At 44.2% G+C, this 17504-nt stretch overlaps 2 protein-coding genes across 15 annotated transcripts; both read left to right on the top strand.

Annotated features, from left to right (window-relative positions):
* Positions 1–782: 782 nt before the first annotated feature.
* On the top strand, positions 783–16539 carry LOC110933533 (BURP domain-containing protein 5). 11 transcript variants are annotated; one of them, XM_035976043.1, is made up of 6 exons: positions 783–986; positions 2849–2954; positions 3040–3092; positions 3351–3459; positions 3508–3824; positions 15799–16539. In XM_035976043.1, exons 1-6 carry the CDS (start codon positions 948–950, stop codon positions 16414–16416), a joined length of 1242 nt encoding a protein of 413 aa, XP_035831936.1. In that variant the 5' UTR covers positions 783–947; the 3' UTR covers positions 16417–16539. The 11 variants fall into 11 exon arrangements, with proteins under 11 accessions (XP_035831936.1, XP_035831924.1, XP_035831932.1 ...); XM_035976031.1 differs by having other exon boundaries at positions 3040–3255; positions 3304–3459; XM_035976039.1 differs by having other exon boundaries at positions 3040–3459; positions 3508–3554; positions 3663–3824.
* LOC118479231 lies at positions 4388–9132 on the top strand. Of its 4 annotated transcripts, XM_035976024.1 has the most exons (7): positions 4388–5980; positions 6062–6217; positions 6350–6481; positions 6560–6808; positions 6880–7979; positions 8050–8340; positions 8415–9132. In XM_035976024.1, exons 1-7 carry the CDS (start codon positions 5281–5283, stop codon positions 8826–8828), a joined length of 3042 nt encoding a protein of 1013 aa, XP_035831917.1. In that variant the 5' UTR covers positions 4388–5280; the 3' UTR covers positions 8829–9132. The 4 variants fall into 4 exon arrangements, with proteins under 4 accessions (XP_035831917.1, XP_035831914.1, XP_035831911.1 ...); XM_035976021.1 differs by having other exon boundaries at positions 6350–6808; XM_035976018.1 differs by having other exon boundaries at positions 6062–6481.
* Positions 16540–17504: the final 965 nt, after the last annotated feature.

Here is a 17504-nt window from a genome sequence, read left to right as displayed (position 1 = left end):
TTGAGTACCATCATGTTGATAGGTAGGATTATTATATACCAATTCTGTAGGTTGGATTATTATTTACCAACTGGTTAAAGGTTGGTTTATTAAATACCAATTTTCCTATATATAAAAATTAAATAAAAATGTATAATTTTTATGAATTCCGAATCGAATTGAATTTGAAATTATAAATTTGTATTCGATTTACTTGACTCGAATTGAATCGAATTCGAATTCTTATAATCGAAACACATTCTTGACAATCGAATCGAATTTCGAATTCGAACGAATTCTAAACACCCCTAATTGCCATTAGACCCAACCGGACCCCCACCTTAAATCAACAGTCTTTTGACCCGTTTATTTCACCTCCTCTTTGCATTAGGGGGGGCGGGGCGTATCCTGGTGACCACGCGTGGAACACCACCGCTACCCGTGGATCATAAAACGCGTTGTACATTTCACGCGTGAAGAAGTCGAGGGAAATTGTTGGGTTCTGAGGGAAATTGTTGGGTGTGGTTAGTCGAGGGAAATTGTTGGGTTCTGAGGGAAATTGTTGGGTGTGGTTAGTGATGACATTTCCACTAAAATCCATCTCGGAATAATGCTTGATGACATGACGGAACTTGATTGAAAGTTGTGAGTGATGAGTGAGTGATCCATCACGGAATAATGTTTGATGGCATTTATAGAACTTGATTGGAAGTTGTGAGTGATGAGTGAGTCATGAGTGATTGGCGCCCCTACCCCAGTACCCCTTATGTGTGGGCATGTATGTGATGCTTAAACTTTATCCTGCAATATGGATGTGAGGTGGTAGTAGCCCATATCTATAACACGTTCTTAATTAATTTGTTGATAAGTGTTGTCACGCATCGTTCAGCTCCATTTTCCAGTCTATAAATACTTCATCAAATCCAATCTGCTTCAAAGATCATCAAATCTACCTTCGGTTCTCTCAGATGGAATTCAAGCTTCTCCACGTTTATGTACTTTTTTCTGTAAGTATATCTTCCACCTTCGTCATTCAGTTTTGTTGGATGATAAGATATCTGACATGTTTTCAAATTATATATATATATATATATATATATGTGTGTGTGTGTGTATTCTACATATCACTAGAAATACTATGTCGGAACCGTTCATAGATCGTTGGTAGAGGATTTGGTTTTAAGCTCCTGGTCCTGAGTTCGAGGCTGTTTGTTGCTTTATAAGATCTTCTACCATCTTACCAATCGACGATCTTATTAAAAAAGAGGGTGTAAACTTTGTTGAAAACATAATCATATTCATAATAGTAGTGTATAGTTTCGACCGAACAACGTCGGTGTCGATATCAATATTATCAAGACTGGTACCCGTATTTGATTTAAATCTCGTCGAAGACCTAATTTTTTAAAAAATTCTCGGAGACGGCCATGACTTGTTTATTAATGCACACACTATGAATATGAATATATACTTTGTTTAGCTGAACGGAGTTTTATATACAAATAAAATGTTGGTTAACTTGTTTATTAATCCAAAACTATGAATATTATTTACTTATTACGTTAGTTCATTGCATACCTTTCTAAGTTAAGAAACAAATTCCAAATCCTATACTAGTGAATCAAACCGTTTTGGTTGGTTTATTTTTTTAACCAGTTTTAGTTTGGTGAAATTTTAATTGAGATTTTTTTTTAACAAAATAAGCACTATATCATTCCACACGAAAAAGGGTAATTACAAAACAATGGCAGGTAGCCGGGCAACAAGTTGAGATTAAATTTTTCAAAAAGCAAAAAAGTGTCATGGCTAAAACAGATTAAAATTTAGGGCTTCAAAATTTTGATTAACATTAAAGTAATTTTTTACCTTTTTTATAATGTTTATGAAAGTTTATAATTAACTTCCTGTTATGTATGGTTAAAATGTGTTTATAAATGATGCCTTTTAAATTAAAACTAATAGGTAATTGCCCACGTTTCGTGATGGGTTCTAAACGAAGATATGGCTATGTATTAAAATTTGTAACAGTTGGTTTCGACTTCTTTTACATCAATAATAACCTCGTGAAAAAAAAAAGTTTACGTCAATACGTTAATAAAAATATATATCCTGGTAATAATGGTGAGATAACATTATTCTAGATTAACATGATACTATTTTAATTATCTTCGTAATCACCATATCTATCGCGTACCAAGTATTTCCATTCGTTTTTTTAAATATAATTTTCTTATTATTTGGTATATAAAATCATATTTATTCAAGCCGTGTAATACACGAGGGTTTTTAAAGATATAACTTTTTTATTATTTGGTAAACAGTATTACTTTATTCAACCGTGTAATACACGTGGTTTTAAAGATAGAACTTTTTTATTATTTGGTATATAAAATGACATTTATTCAACCCGTACAATATAATATGGTTTATATAGATATAACTTTTTATTATTTAATATATAAAATTATATTTATTCAACTCGTGCAATAAAAAGGTTTTTAAAGATATATTATTTTATTATTTGGTATATAAAATTCATTTATTTAACTCGTGTAATACACAGAGTTATAACCTAGTTAATATATAAACTAATAACGTATATAATACTCCGATATTTGAGAGAAGTATTATAAAATTACAACATTTGACTAACACGTAAATTAACACGATCGATGTAGACTAGAAAAATAAGAATTTGAAAATCTAAATCCTAATGTATGAAAGTGTTTGTGCAACACACAAATGGTATTTGAATTGAAGCGTTAGTATTCAGTTATAGTTTAGTTGCAATGAAGTGTATAATGAAAGTATAGAAGCTATAAATATTTTTATTTTAAGTTAATTTTCTTACTTGTGATTTGGTTATTAGCTAGCACTTGTAGGAAGTCATGCAGTGACTCCTGAAGTGTATTGGAAATCTGTATTGCCAAACACTCCTATCCCAAAAGCAATCAAGGATCTTTTATACTCTAAAGGTTGATCTAATGATCTTTGTTTTGTTTTTTGTTATATTGCTTCTTAAATTTAGTCACTTATGAAACGATTTTGTTGGTTTTATAGCATGGGATGATGGATTGGAAAAAGTTTCCACAAGTACCGCATCCAATGATGAGGTAGAAGATGATTTGAAGAAAGTTCCTTCCGTATCATCCAAGGATGCGGTAGAAGATGGTCTTGAGAATACTGCTTTCTTTTACGTCGCACCCAAGGATGAGGTAAAAGATGATCTTGAGAATACTGCTTTCTTTTACGTCGCACCCAAGAATGAGGTAAAAGATGACTTGAAGAAAGTTCCTTCCGTATTATCCAAGGATGCGGTAGAAGATGGTCTTGAGAATACTGCTTTCTTTTACGTCGCACCCAAGGATGAGGTAAAAGATGATTTGAAGAAAGTTCCTTCCGTATCATCCAAGGATGCGGTAGAAGATGGTCTTGAGAATACTGCTTTCTTTTACGTCGCACCCAAGGATGAGGTAAAAGATGATTTGAAGAAAGTTCCTTCCGTATCATCCAGGGATGCGGTAGAAGATGGTCTTGAGAATACTGCTTTCTTTTACGTCGCACCCAAGGATGAGGTAAAAGATGATCTTGAGAATACTGCTTTCTTTTACGTCGCGCCCAAGGATGAGGTAAAAGATGGTCTTGAGAATACTGCTTTCTTTTACGTCGCACCCAAGGATGAGGTAAAAGGTCATCCCCGGAAACTTCCTATCTTTAATGGCTCATGCAAGGATAAGGTAAAACATCATCACCATTATGATGCATCCCATAATCACCAAAAAGATAACTCACTTGCAAAACCTTTCTTAGAAAAAGATTTGCATGAAGGCAAAGAATTCAAGTTGTATTTTGAAGAAACACGGGTTCTAATTAAGGTATTAATTAGATGGGTTTATGTTCCTTTCATAGAGGTTAATCTTCTTTTAGGTATTTGAGCTCCGACTGGTTACTCAACCTGCAAAACAGAACACCGTTACTCGTTAAGAGGGGAATGTGGGGGTTTCCCTCTTAACCGGGCTCCGGCGTGAGAATAAGCGATTGCTTTGAGAGTAATTAAGTAGTAAAGAGTGAGAGCCGAGAGAATAGAATGCTTAACCTGTGAAGTAAGGTCTCTATTTATAGCCGGAGAGGTGTAAGAGGTTGTGGGCTGATGGGCCTTGGGCCAGAAACGGACAACAACGAATATGCTCTTTGCCTCGCTGGCCTCGACTGCTTAGTGGCTTCTAGATGCTCGTCGGTGCTGGCGCACCTTGATTGGAGCCACGTGTCATTGTTGTCGGCCTTGTTGTCCCTTCTGTCATCAGCAGACAAGTGGAGATCGTGGGACAGTTGTCCCCGTCTCTTGATTGGTGCCATGTAGGCGTCCTTGTGTACTTATCGTCAGAAGATCGTGGCGCACGATTGAACAGAGCCTGCTGGACGCTCATTGGCTCTTTTTACTGCCACTTGTACCCTGTGTACCTCTGTAGGTAACAGCGCGTCTTCCTATGGAGAGGATTTTGTTTGGTGGCAACTAACCCGCGCGGGGTTAGTGTGTTCACTTATACCATTGTTTTTATACTAAGTGTTGCTATCTGAGTTCATTATGTGCTCTTTCTCGCGCGGGGCTAAGTCATAATGTGACGTAAGCTGCGCGAGGCTGTTATTATCAAGTTGTTATGCTAAGGAGTATGGTCTCACGTGCAACCTGTTATGAGGTTTGCGCGACTTTTTGGGACCATACCCCTTCAAGTCCCCCCAGTCCAGTGCTGCACCATGCGCAACGCAAGTGGTTGGAGCTCTGGACTTGATAAAAATAAGAGAAGGGGAAGTTGTCCTTTTAATCGCGCGAGGTGTTAGCAGTTTACGTATATCTGGCGCGACTCTTGTGACTTCTGCATGAAGTTACTTGCACGTTTTATGGCGGGAAACTTCGAAATTTGAACCTCTGACAGGTTGGTGAGATAAGTCGCTGAGAGCGACGCTTGAGTTGACCCCTGGCACGGATGTCGTCATGCCGCCTGCGGCGGTTGCACTTCATGTCAGGAGAGTGGATGCCACGCGCGCGTGGTAACCGTCGTCCCTGCTTTTCCGCTTGACGTGGCAACCTCTCGTTGGTTGCCCCTGCGGCGAGTGCGGCACGGTTACCCATCGCATTAAATGCGATGGGTATATATATCCGAAGAGAAAGGTGAGAGATTCACTTTCTCTTCGTTTCTTCTCCCTTTTTCTCTTTGAGTCTTCATATTGTTCTTCATCTTCTTCAAACTTTCTTCAAATCTTCAAACTTTCTTCAAGTTTTTTCCAGCTTTTTCTTGAAACATGAGCGAAGAACATCAAGAAGCTCCTGCTAGTGAGGAGGGGCCAGTCCCAGTCCTGAGATGGGACTTAGGTTTATTCGAACAGATCGTTCGAAGTTTTAGGTTTCCACCGGAGTGGGATGCCCGGTACCCTGCTCAGGGTCAGACCGCGGCTGATGCCCCACCCGGTTACATTACTTTGTTCGAAGACTTCTTCCTTCAAGGAAACTTCCGGCTGCCGGCGACTAACTTCTTTGGTAGCATATTGTCCTACTACAAGTTTCATATCTCACAGTTAAGCCCACCTGGGATGGTGAGGGTGAGGCACTTTGAGTTCTTGTGTCAATCCCACGGCATTGAGCCGACGGTGAATAAGTTTCGTGTCTTCTATCAACTGCAAAGAACAATGGGGTTCTTTTCTTTTGCTAGCCGTGGTACGGCTAAGAAGATTTTGTTGAATCCTCCCAAGAGTTTCCATGACTGGAAACCCAAGTTCTTCTTCATCCGGGAGGAAGTCTTGCCAATAGCTATGCCGTTTAGGGAATGGACCGAGGTTATACCAAAGGAGGACCTTCCTATACCGAAGTCTGCTCAGTGGTATCAGCGGCTTACCGCAACCCCTAACCGGGTATTTGGGGAGAATGTTCTGGTTGCTGCCAAGATGAGTGACCAGTGGTCACCTAGTAGCAGGGAACTCCCGGTCTTGAAGATCGGGGATCAAGGTTAGATACTTTCCCCCTTTTTGTTTTGTTTCCGAGTACATTCACTTAACTGGTTTCTTATACTTTGTTTTTGTTGTGTAGAGACGCAACTCTATCAGGCTGCCTTCCCAGCCTTTGGTGGCTCCATGGGCGTTCGCCCTCTGCGCGATGATGAGGAAGGCTGGTATGACCAGATAAAGGGGAACTTCATGTTTCCTGCTGCTGACGCCTTCGCCTCGCCGCCGGATGCAACTGAAGGTGCGCACTATCCTAAACCTCGTCCATTGCGCTCTGTGACTTCTGCTGGGAAAGAGACTTTCTATCTTTCCAGCGAGGAGTCAGTAGGGTCTTCGAATGGCGAGTTAAGTTCGTTGCCTAAAATCTTTGCAGGTGTGTTGCGCGATCTGGGGGTTGACCCAGAGGAGAAGAAGAAGAAACCTTCGAAGAAGAAAAAGAAGGCGGATGTTGAAGTGACCAGCAAGGGTCCTGGCGCCAGTCGCGCAACTACTGCTGCTGTCAAAGGTACGCTTCGCCTCCGGCAACGTGACTTAGACGATTACGTGATAATCAGTGACTCTTATGAAGGTTTATCATATGCAGCTATGGGAAAGACTGGCGCTGGTGGGTCAAAGGGCTCTGGGAGCGCGGGTTCTCGTAACCCGGATGCTGACGCAACTCCATCTCAACCTGAGGATGAAGAAGAAGAGGAAGAAGAGACTGCCCCGTTGATTGGAAGAAAGAGGGGTAGAAGCGAGGCGACAACTGGTATGGCCTCTGCGCCTGTTTCAGTTGTTATTCCCGTTGTTGGGAAGAAGAGCAAGTTGCGCTCGTTATACCAGTTTTCTCCTGGTATGCTCTTATCTCCCTTCTTTATAATTTAACCTCTTTTTTGCTCAAGTGCGTTTGCTTTATTCTTGTAGAGATCAAGAAGAAGACCCCTGAAAAGGGGGTTAAGTTTGTTGAACCCAGCACGAAAAGACCTAAGGTTGCCACTGAACCTTCCGATTCTGCTGCGCGTGATGCTGCGAAAACTGCTGAAGCGCAGCGAAAGGCAGAAGAGGATCGGAGGAAAGAAGAGAGTAGGATTGCTGCGCAGAAGAAGGCTGAAGAGCTAAAGCGCAAAGAAGAGGAAGAGAAAAAGAGGAAGGAGGAGGAGGAGAGAAAGCTGGAGGCGGAGAGGAAGAGGAAAGCGGAAGAGGAGAGAAAGCTGAGGGAGGAGGCGGATAGGCAGAGGAAGGCGGAAGAAGCGAGGAAAGAAAGAGCTGCCGATCAGTCTTCTGTTCAAGGGCAGTCTGGTGTCCCAAAACCTCCCCCTGCTGCGCCGATTGTTACTTCTAAGGGGTTAGGGCGCTATGTGTCTAGTGGTGCAAGCTCTGGAGGAGCTGGGGGCTATAACCCCAATGTGATAGGTGCGAAGGATACCGTCGGGGATATATATTATAAAACTTATACTGACGAGGAACGTGGTGATGCTCCTCATCAAGCCCCTTGGAGCTTAAGGCAGAAGGATACGTTTGTTGAATTTGGTCCTTCTCGCGATTGGTACTTGAACCAATTCACTCCTGGCGAAGTTAACCGTCAAAAGGCGAAGCCGCATGAAATGTTGTACCGCACTTACATTCTTGCCGAGGCCAACGCTCGATCTGCTAACCATCAGATAGTTCGTGAATGGCGAACAATGGTCAGAGAGCGCGCCGACTGGGAGGCTTACCGAGAACGTGTGCTAAAACGTGTTGGTGAATTTGAGAAGGCTAAGGCCACATTTGATGAGGAGAAAGCCAAGTTTGAGGCTGATAGGAAAGCTGAAGAGTGGGGTCGCGAGGGCCTGCAAAAGAAACTTCATAATGTGGAAGAGCAACTGGCCAAGGAGAAGGCCGAGTTCAAGCGCATCTGCGCCCAGGACAACGAGCGCGCCTATGCGGCTCGACAAAAAATTGTTGGTCTTGAGGCTAAGATAGTGGAGCTGACATCGAAGGTGGAGGAAGCGCAGGTTGAGACAGCCGCTAAACAACAGATGGAGGTTAGTTGATTTTCCTTTCGTTTTCTCCTTTGTTGTTTATAAAATTTCTAAGTCATTTGCCAACTTCCAGGTTGAGTTGTCTGAAGCTAAGGTTCAGCTGTCCACCAAGGACAAAGATCTCCAGGCCAAGGACGTTGAGATTGCGGAGCTCAAACGTCGCTTGGATGAACAAATCGACAGATGTGAGTCCCTGGAGATCGACCTTGAGGCAGAGAAGGTCAAGGCCATCGATGCTGAGGAGGCGCGTGCTGTCAGCACTGCGGCGCTTAACGTGGCTCAGACAAATTATTCTGAGGCCCAAGGCATTGTGGACACGCTTGTTTCTGAAGCAGAATGGATGCGCACTCGGGGAATAGTGCTGGTAAGTCCTTTTTGCCTTACCTTTTTCTTTAACATGTTGAAGAGTTTATTCTTAATGCTCCTCTTTTGATGAAGGTTGCCAATTCCATCTTGAACGCCGGCGAGCTAGATCGCGCTGTTGCTGCTCTTACGGATGCGGCGCGTGCAGTTGGTCATCGAGGAGGTTACCTGGAGTGTGCTGATCACGTTGAGCGAATGCTGGGACAAGAATTCGATACAAGTCATTGCTCAGTGACGGAACAAGCTGATGCTGCGCTGGCCAGTGCTGAGAACTCATATGACAACCTCTCCTTGCCCATCATGGACTTGGTTGTTAGTGCCTTAAAAAAGGATGATTGGTGTCAGCGCCTCAAGGCGATCCTTGATCCACCGATTACTGTTGAATCATCTGATGAGGAAGCAGCTGGTGATGATGGCGGAGGTGATGACGATGGCGACGATGGTGAGGGGAACGAAGATGATGATGGTGAGAAGAAAGAAGACAAATAGAGTAGGTTGTTAGTTTGTTGATAGGCGTTTGTGCCTTTGTTTCTGACTTGATTGTAAGTGATGCGCTTTTGCGCAGTTTTAATGACAATGAAATGTCTTCGTTTTTTCTGTTGCAATTATTGCATTGCTGTAAAAACTTAGGTTAAATTAGCTCGAATAAATGGAAGCGTTTTCTAAGCATAAGGTGGCCACCCGGTCTCGCGCTTTGTTTGCGGAGGACCTTGGAGGTGGTTTTGAACCATCTCAAAATGCTGGAGTGTTTTCGCGCTAATCAGAAGTTTAACATGCATTTGTAACGAAAAAACAATGTAATAGAACATGTCATATGTTTTCATTCAAATCAGAAGTTGGCTCTTAGGCCTTCATACATATATGCCAATGGCTCGTAGCCGGCGTGGCGAAATTGAAAAATGGCGCGAGGCCGAAAAGGTTACATATAGCATTTGCGCAATTGTTGCGCATTCCAAGTTCTTGGTAAGATGTGGCCATCTAAGGTGCGCAATTTGTAGGCCCCTTTGCCTAGGACCTCATGAATCAGATATGGGCCTTCCCATTTAGGTGCCAATTTCCCTGGGCGTTCCGCATTTGACGCTTCGTTGTCGCGAAAGACGTACTCCCCTGGATTGAAGGTACAAATGCGAACCCTTGTGTTGTAGTACCTTTCCAGCTGGGTTTTGTATTTGGCCTCTCTGATTCTTGCGATTTCACGCCGTTCTTCTAACAAGTCTAAGTCTAGACGCCTTTCTGCTTCATTGTCAACCGTGTTGACCGTGGTCATTCGCGGCGAGGGCAAGCCAATCTCTGCCGGGATTACCGCCTCTGAGCCATAGACTAGGCTGAAAGGGGTTTCGCCGGTACTTGTCTTTGGCATGGTCCGATGAGCCCATAAAATGCTTGGGAGCTCATCGACCCATCCGCGCCGCCTTGTTCCTAATCTGGCCTTTATCCCTTCGACGATGCATTTGTTCACACTTTCCACTTGTCCGTTGCCTTGTGGGTGCGCAACGGAGGTGAAAGTGTGTTCAATGTTCATCTCCTTCATCCAGTTCTTAAGATCGTCTGACGCGAAGTTGGTGCCGTTGTCTGTCACGATCTTGAGCGGGAGGCCGAATCTGCATATGATGTGCTCCCATATGAACTTGCGCACAATCATGGCTATGGTGGATGCAAGGGCTTTGGCTTCTACCCACTTCGTGAAGTAGTCGACAGCTACTATGATGAACTTTACGGCGCCGGGGGCATCCGGGAAGGGTCCTACCATGTCAATTCCCCATTGCTGAAAGGGCCATGCGGTGGACACGGGGATAAGATCATTTTTAGGCCGCAACGTTTTTGGAGCGTGCCTCTGGCAAGAGTCACACTTGCGGATCTCCTTCATTGCGTCAACATGCATACCCGGCCAGTAGTAACCGGCGCTCATGATCTTCGCGACGACCATCCTTGGTCCGGAGTGGATGCCGCAAATCCCTTCGTGGATTTCCCTTATCAAATAATTCGCGTCCTGGGGGTCCACACAGCGCAGTAGTGGTCCCAAGAAGGATTTTCGGTACAAGATACCGTTGTTCATTTCGTACTGTAGGGCTTTGTTTTGGATCTTTCTTGCTTCCGCTTTGTTCTCAGGAAGCACCCCCTCTCCCAAGTATTGGATGATAGGGGTCATCCATGATGTCTGCCCTGTTTCGATTACGTTAACTTGGCGCAGTAAAACCGATGGGTTTTTGAGTACCTCTATCCTTACATCCTTGGCTAGATGTTGAAAGGAGGTCGAGGCGAGCTTGCTCAGGGCATCTGCGGGCTTGTTTTCTGAGCGATTGATATGTATGACTTCGTGGGTTTTGAATTGTTGGAGCAATTCTTTCGCTTGTTCCAGATATAAAGCCATGACTTCACCCTTCGCGTCGTATATGCCATTTACTTGACTGGCTATCAGGAGTGAATCCACATGTGCGCGCAAGTTTTTTGCTCCCATCTTGATGGCGAGGCGTAAGCCTGCCAGAAAAGCCTCATACTCAGCTTCATTGTTGGTGTTCTTGAAGTCGAGCTTAATGGCGTAAGTAAACTCGTGCTTTTCTGGGCTCACTAGACGTAAACCTGCTCCCGCGCCATCTTCATTTGATGCCCCGTCAGTGTAAAGCATCCAAATCTCCTCTGCTGTGTTTTCCTTGGGCGTCTCTACCATCTCACACTCCTTGATTTTATCAGCCGGCACTTCTGTGATGAAGTCGGCGAGGACCTGCCCCTTAATGGCTGGGCGCGGCCTATACAAGATGTTATGGCCGCCCAGTTCAATGGCCCATTTTGCCAATCTGCCTGATGTCTCAGGCTTCTGAAGTATAGTGCCAATGTGGAAATTGGTAAGCACAGTTATCACATGGCCTGTGAAGTATCGGCGCAATCTTCGGGAGGCGTGTAGTAGCGCAAGAACCAGCTTTTCCATTGTGGAATATCTTGTTTCTGGGTCTGTGAGTATCCTGCTGACGTAATAGATCGGGGTTTGCACGCCGTTCCTGTCTACCAACAATACTGACCCTACTGCCTTATCCGAGGAGGACAAGTACAGCACAAGGGGCTCTTTTTCAAACGGTGCCGTCAGCGTAGGGAGTTCGATCAGACACGCTTTCATTTGTTGAAAAGCTGTTTCGGCTTCCGGGGTCCATTTGAACTCTTGCTTCTTCACACAGTTGCGCAACGTGCTAATGAAGGGATACGACTTTGCGGCGTGATTGGAAAGAAATCGATTTAGCGCGGCCAGCCGGCCGGCTAGTCGTTGCATTTCCTTGATGTTCCTTGGCGAGGGCATTCGTTCTATAGCTTGTACCTTCTCTGGGTTCACCTTGAAACCGCCGTTTGTGACAATGAAGCCCAGAAACTTCCCTTCTTCCATGCCAAAGGAACACTTGGCTGGGTTTAGTTTCATATTTACGCTGCGCAATGAGTTGAACGTTTTTTCGATGTCTTTTAACATTTGGTCCTCTTCGGGACTTTTCACCACTAGATCATCGATGTAAACCTCAATGTGCTTTCCGATGTCACCTGCGAAGGTTTTGTCCATCAAGCGTTGATAGGTCGCGCCTGCATTCTTTAAACCAAAAGGCATTTTGGTGTAGCAGAATATTCCAAGATCAGTCCTGAAGGCTGTCTTGTCTTCATCTTCTAGCTTCATCTGCACTTGATGGTATCCTTTATAGCAATCCAGAAAGCACTTCCATCGGTATGGCGCGAGAGAATCAATTTTTTTATCGATCTCAGGCAAGGAATAGCAATCCTTTGGGCACGCCTTGTTGAGATCAGTGTAATCAACGCACATGCGCCATCCGCCATTTGATTTTTCTACCATCACAGGGTTCGCGACCCAGCTTTGGTATCTTACCTCTCTCAGGATTCCAGCCTTGAGCAGCTCACATACTTGCTCATTCATCGCTTTTGTCTTATCCGCGCCTAGGCTGCGCCTTCGCTGGGCTTTTGGTTCTACAGAAGGGTACGTGTTTAAGCAATGTTCGGTTATGTTGCGCGGGACGCCGGTCATATCTGACGGGGTCCAAGCAAAAATATCCATGTTGCGGAACAGCAGTTGCTTTAAATGTTTTCTGATGTCTGACGAAATGGCGTGGCCAATTGTCACTGTCTGCTCTGGGTATTTGCGGTTTAGGACCCATTTTTCTGGCTCGGTCGTAGAGACCTTCGCCGCTTTTGTTGGGCGCAGCTCTTCAGTTGACATCACTTCTTTCTTGGCGTATATGATTGCGACGCCTGTCTTGGTAGGAAAACCTATGGCAGAATGAGGTGTTGAAGTGACCATGTTTAGTTCGCCTTGTGTTTCCCTTCCAAGAAGCACATCATGCCTTGATTTCACTGGCATTACCATAAAGTTCACATTTGTTGTTCTTGAATGTTTCCCGTCACATAGTGTGACAGGGAAACTGATTTGGCCGAGAGGGAAGACCATTTCGTTGCAAAAGCCGGACAAAGGATAATCGACTGGCTCGAGTCTCGCTTTGTCTTCTTCATCGAATTGATTGAAACATTGTTCGTAGATGATGTCGGCTGTGCTTCCTGGGTCGATGAAGATGTACTCTGTTTCATAGTGACCAATTATACCAGTAATGACGACTGGTCGTGTAGCGCGAGGACCGCCGCGCACTACTGGGAATATGACTTGCTGTTCTTGCCAAGAAGGCTCGTAGGGCCGTTTGCCCTTTTCTCTCGCGGTGTATCTTGGTCCGTTGACCATGTGAGTCTCTAGCCGTCTCACCTTTTTGTGGCTGCCTTCATCATGACGCTGGAGTTGACGGGTGTCCTTGCGTACATTCTTCACTAAATGGCTTAGCTTGCCGCTTTTGAGCGCTCTTTCGATTTCCTGGCGCAAACTGTAGCAATCATCGGTCAAATGCCCCGAATCTTTGTGAAAATCGCAGTATAAGTTAGGGTCTTGCCCTTTCTTGTTTGTCATCGGCCTCGGCGCCTTGAAATCGACATTCTCCGTCATCAACACCTCTTTTGGAGTTTTTGTGAGCGGAGTCCAGTGTTTGTCGCGGTTGTCGTCTCTGACTGCTTTCTTGTAACCGATTCGGTCAATCGTATCTCGCGCATCTTCTCTGTAACGTGGCCTGTCGTCGCGGCCTCTGGGTCTCTCAGACTTCCAGTCATGACTCTTGTACTTGTTGCGCTTGTTGTTGTTGTTGTCGCGCGGCCTCTCGTTTGCTCTTGAAAATCGATCTTCGGAGTAATAACCCTTTCCACCAGCAAGGGACTCCTCGGTTTGCGCGACGATCTTTGCTGCTTCCATCAGTTTATCCCACTCTTTTGGCATCCCATCTTTGCCTGTGATGGTTCTAATGAGGCTATCACAGCGTATAGCCTTCTTGAAGTGGCAGCGCATGAGTTGCTCACTGACGCCGCCAATCTCTAAACATTCTTTGTTGAAACGCGTGATGAAGTCCTCCAGACCTTCACCATCCCTTCGCCATATGTCTTCTACTTCCGCCGTATCACGCTGATAGCGACGTTGTTGGCTAAAATAGCTTAAGAATTGTGTCTTGAAGTCTGTCCATGACTTAATTTTTCCGGGCGGAAGGCTGTCAAACCAGGCGCGAGCCGCTCCGGTCAGCGTTTGAATGAACAGGTGGCACCACATGGGCATGTTCCAACCTCCCATGCAGCCCACACTCGTGAATGTTCTGACGTGGTCGTCTGGGTCAGTCAACCCATTGAATTTCCCAACGGTTGGGGGTAGCTTCTCTCGTGAGAGTGGTGCGAGTGCGATTTTCGGGATAAACTTGGAGTGTTCCGCAGCTTCCGCTGGCCTGTAAGCCAGGCGGAAATCTCTTTCAGCCTCTTCTGTATAGCCAATGTGTTGTCTTGGCTTATAGTACTCGTGGTTTTTTGGTAAACGATTGAAGACTGACGACTCTTCATCACCTTCCCATGTAGGATCATATGGGTCGGTTTCTTCCCATTCATTGTTCATGTTGCGCGGCGTGAGCCGGCTGTGAACAGGGCCTCGTTGAAGGTTCGACGGATATTCATAGTGACTATCCGTTTCCCCTCTTGTATCGCGCGTGTCTTGTACGCTTACACGTCTTGTAGGGGGAGGCCTGTTGGTTCTGCCTTGAAGATTGGCTGGTGGTGGCATTTGGCGCACCCCCTGACTAGGAGGAGTGACCAAGGACGGTTCTGCCGTCAACACTGCTTGCTGCGCGATGAGCGATTGGTATGCTGCATTGATAGTGGCGATGTTCTTGGCATACCACGAGGCTGGGGTTTCGCCCTCTGGTAAGCCAAGTAATGCAGATACATTTTGAGGTGGCACCGGGTTGGACGGTCCTTCGCCGTTGTTACCTGGGGTAGCCATTTGTGTGATACGGGTAACGCTCCCGCGCTGACCCCCCGTGTTGGTGATCTCAACTTCACCTATCTCTTCGATTTGGGCTTGGAGGTTTTGGACTCCTTCACCCAAGGCCGTGTTGGAGTTGGCTCCGAAGCCGAACTCTGGAAAGATTCCTTGACCGGTCATAGTCGAAGGATGAAAAGATGTCAAAGGCTCAAATAAAGAAGATGAGGGTGGTTATAGAAAAAATCGGTGGGCGCCAATGAAGAAACACGGGTTCTAATTAAGGTATTAATTAGATGGGTTTATGTTCCTTTCATAGAGGTTAATCTTCTTTTAGGTATTTGAGCTCCGACTGGTTACTCAACCTGCAAAACAGAACACCGTTACTCGTTAAGAGGGGAATGTGGGGGTTTCCCTCTTAACCGGGCTCCGGCGTGAGAATAAGCGATTGCTTTGAGAGTAATTAAGTAGTAAAGAGTGAGAGCCGAGAGAATAGAATGCTTAACCTGTGAAGTAAGGTCTCTATTTATAGCCGGAGAGGTGTAAGAGGTTGTGGGCTGATGGGCCTTGGGCCAGAAACGGACAACAACGAATATGCTCTTTGCCTCGCTGGCCTCGACTGCTTAGTGGCTTCTAGATGCTCGTCGGTGCTGGCGCACCTTGATTGGAGCCACGTGTCATTGTTGTCGGCCTTGTTGTCCCTTCTGTCATCAGCAGACAAGTGGAGATCGTGGGACAGTTGTCCCCGTCTCTTGATTGGTGCCATGTAGGCGTCCTTGTGTACTTATCGTCAGAAGATCGTGGCGCACGATTGAACAGAGCCTGCTGGACGCTCATTGGCTCTTTTTACTGCCACTTGTACCCTGTGTACCTCTGTAGGTAACAGCGCGTCTTCCTATGGAGAGGATTTTGTTTGGTGGCAACTAACCCGCGCGGGGTTAGTGTGTTCACTTATACCATTGTTTTTATACTAAGTGTTGCTATCTGAGTTCATTATGTGCTCTTTCTCGCGCGGGGCTAAGTCATAATGTGACGTAAGCTGCGCGAGGCTGTTATTATCAAGTTGTTATGCTAAGGAGTATGGTCTCACGTGCAACCTGTTATGAGGTTTGCGCGACTTTTTGGGACCATACCCCTTCATATTTCATGAAAAATGACCAAAAAACGGCATTTCTACCTAAAAACATCTCTGATTCGATACCCTTTTCATCAAAAAATCTTCCCGAAATCTATAATAAGTTTTCAGTTAAACATGACTCAATGGAAGCCAAAATGATGAAGCAAACAATTGACATATGTGAACACAAAGGCGTCGAAGGTGAGGAAATATTTTGCGCAACTTCATTAGAATCCATGGTCGATTTCACTACCACAAAATTAGGTAAAAGGGTCAAAGCTCTTTCAACAGAAGTATACACTAAAGAACCTACCCCATCACAAAACTACAAGATCGAGTCAGTCAAAAAGCTTATAGCAAATAAACTCGTGGTTTGCCATAGGCTAAACTACACCTATGCTGTCTTTTATTGTCACATAAGCGTTGGTACCGAGTCTTATGTGGCTTCTTTGGAGGGTGCTGATGGTACCAAAGTGAAAATCGTCGTGATTTGCCATACTGAGACCTCAAAATGGGACCCGAAACATATAACATTTCAATTGCTTAATGTTACTCCAGGAAGTGCAACGATTTGCCATTTTCTACCTGAAGATCATGTTCTTTGGGTACGCTCTAGTAAAAACGACACACTATATATGTAGCTAGTGTGTGATGGTGTGTGCTTTAACTATGACCGGCGATGATGCTACGGATTTTAACTTTGGTTATGTTTGTGTGTTGTATCAGTTTGTATTGAAAATAAAATAAAATTGTCCTTGTGATTAGTTATGTGTCCCCTTGACATTTTTCTAAGTTGTTAAAAAAGGTGATATGACATTAGTTGTTAACATATAATCAATTTAACAGTTTACTACTGGTGGATCTATCTTGTAAGGAAGGGGAGCAAAGGCCCCTGTTGTTAAGTTTGAAAAATTTAAAACAAGTTTGTGAGATCATTCACATCCCCGACATTAAATTCTATGAGGGTGTTCTCTATTTATGAAAAAATGGGTGTAAGTGGTTGTAAGTGGAGGAGAGAATAAATGTTATTGTTCGTCTGTATATTTGAGGAGACATTGTTCGTCCTCTGTAACTTTTTAATATATTTTGAAAGTGGTTGTGAGTAAGGAAGAGAAAAATAGTTATAAAGGTATTAAAAAACTATTATTTAATTGAAATAAGAGATAAAATATAGTTGGTTTTAGTGTAATAATGAGATAGAAATAGTTTTTAAGCGTGTGAGTTTAGAATTGGAGAGCGTTAAGGCTAGTGGGTATGGTGATGGACCATCCTTGGAGGATGATCCGTCACGTAGGCGCCACGTCATAGTCCTCCCAAGGATGGTCCATCCTCCAAAACTAGAGGGCATGGGAGGATGGTCCTAGTCATAGTCCTCCACCACTTTTATGTTTTTTTTTTTTTTTTGTTTTTTTTAATCTTCAACTTTTTTTTAACATTCAACAAATAAAGTAACAAAATATTTTCATTAATATTAAAAAACATTACATAAACTTAAAAAAAAAATTAAACTTAAAAAAATAAATTTAAAAAAAAACATAAACTTAAAAAAATAAACTTAAAAATATCCTAATATATTAAAATAAGCTACTAGTCTTCGTCTTCCATGTCGTGGTCGGGTTCGTTTTGAGCGTTGTTCCAAATGTACTCCCCCAAGTCCGCTTGTAGGTTATGATGTGTGTACTCGTTACGTAGAGCGAACATGTTCAAATCTTGTTGTTCCCCACTAACT

The sequence above is a fragment of the Helianthus annuus genome, chromosome 1 (assembly GCF_002127325.2).
Source record: "Helianthus annuus cultivar XRQ/B chromosome 1, HanXRQr2.0-SUNRISE, whole genome shotgun sequence".
Taxonomy (NCBI): Eukaryota; Viridiplantae; Streptophyta; class Magnoliopsida; order Asterales; family Asteraceae; genus Helianthus; species Helianthus annuus.
Note: the sequence above shows the minus strand (reverse complement) of the source record. Positions and strands in the feature narration are given on the sequence as shown.

Excerpts from the sequence above, each read along its gene's own strand:
- LOC110933533 (XM_022176755.2), top strand. The coding sequence starts at position 948 with ATGGAATTCAAGCTTCTCCACGTTTATGTACTTTTTTCT. Across the intron at positions 987-2,848 it reads ACGTTTATGTACTTTTTTCT|CTAGCACTTGTAGGAAGTCA; the intron begins GTAAGTATATCT and ends TTTGGTTATTAG. Across the intron at positions 3,825-15,798 it reads AAGGCAAAGAATTCAAGTTG|TATTTCATGAAAAATGACCA; the intron begins TATTTTGAAGAA and ends CATACCCCTTCA.
- LOC118479231 (XM_035976016.1), top strand. The coding sequence starts at position 5,281 with ATGAGCGAAGAACATCAAGAAGCTCCTGCTAGTGAGGAGGGGCCAGTC. Across the intron at positions 7,980-8,049 it reads CCGCTAAACAACAGATGGAG|GTTGAGTTGTCTGAAGCTAA; the intron begins GTTAGTTGATTT and ends GCCAACTTCCAG. Across the intron at positions 8,341-8,414 it reads GCACTCGGGGAATAGTGCTG|GTTGCCAATTCCATCTTGAA; the intron begins GTAAGTCCTTTT and ends CTTTTGATGAAG.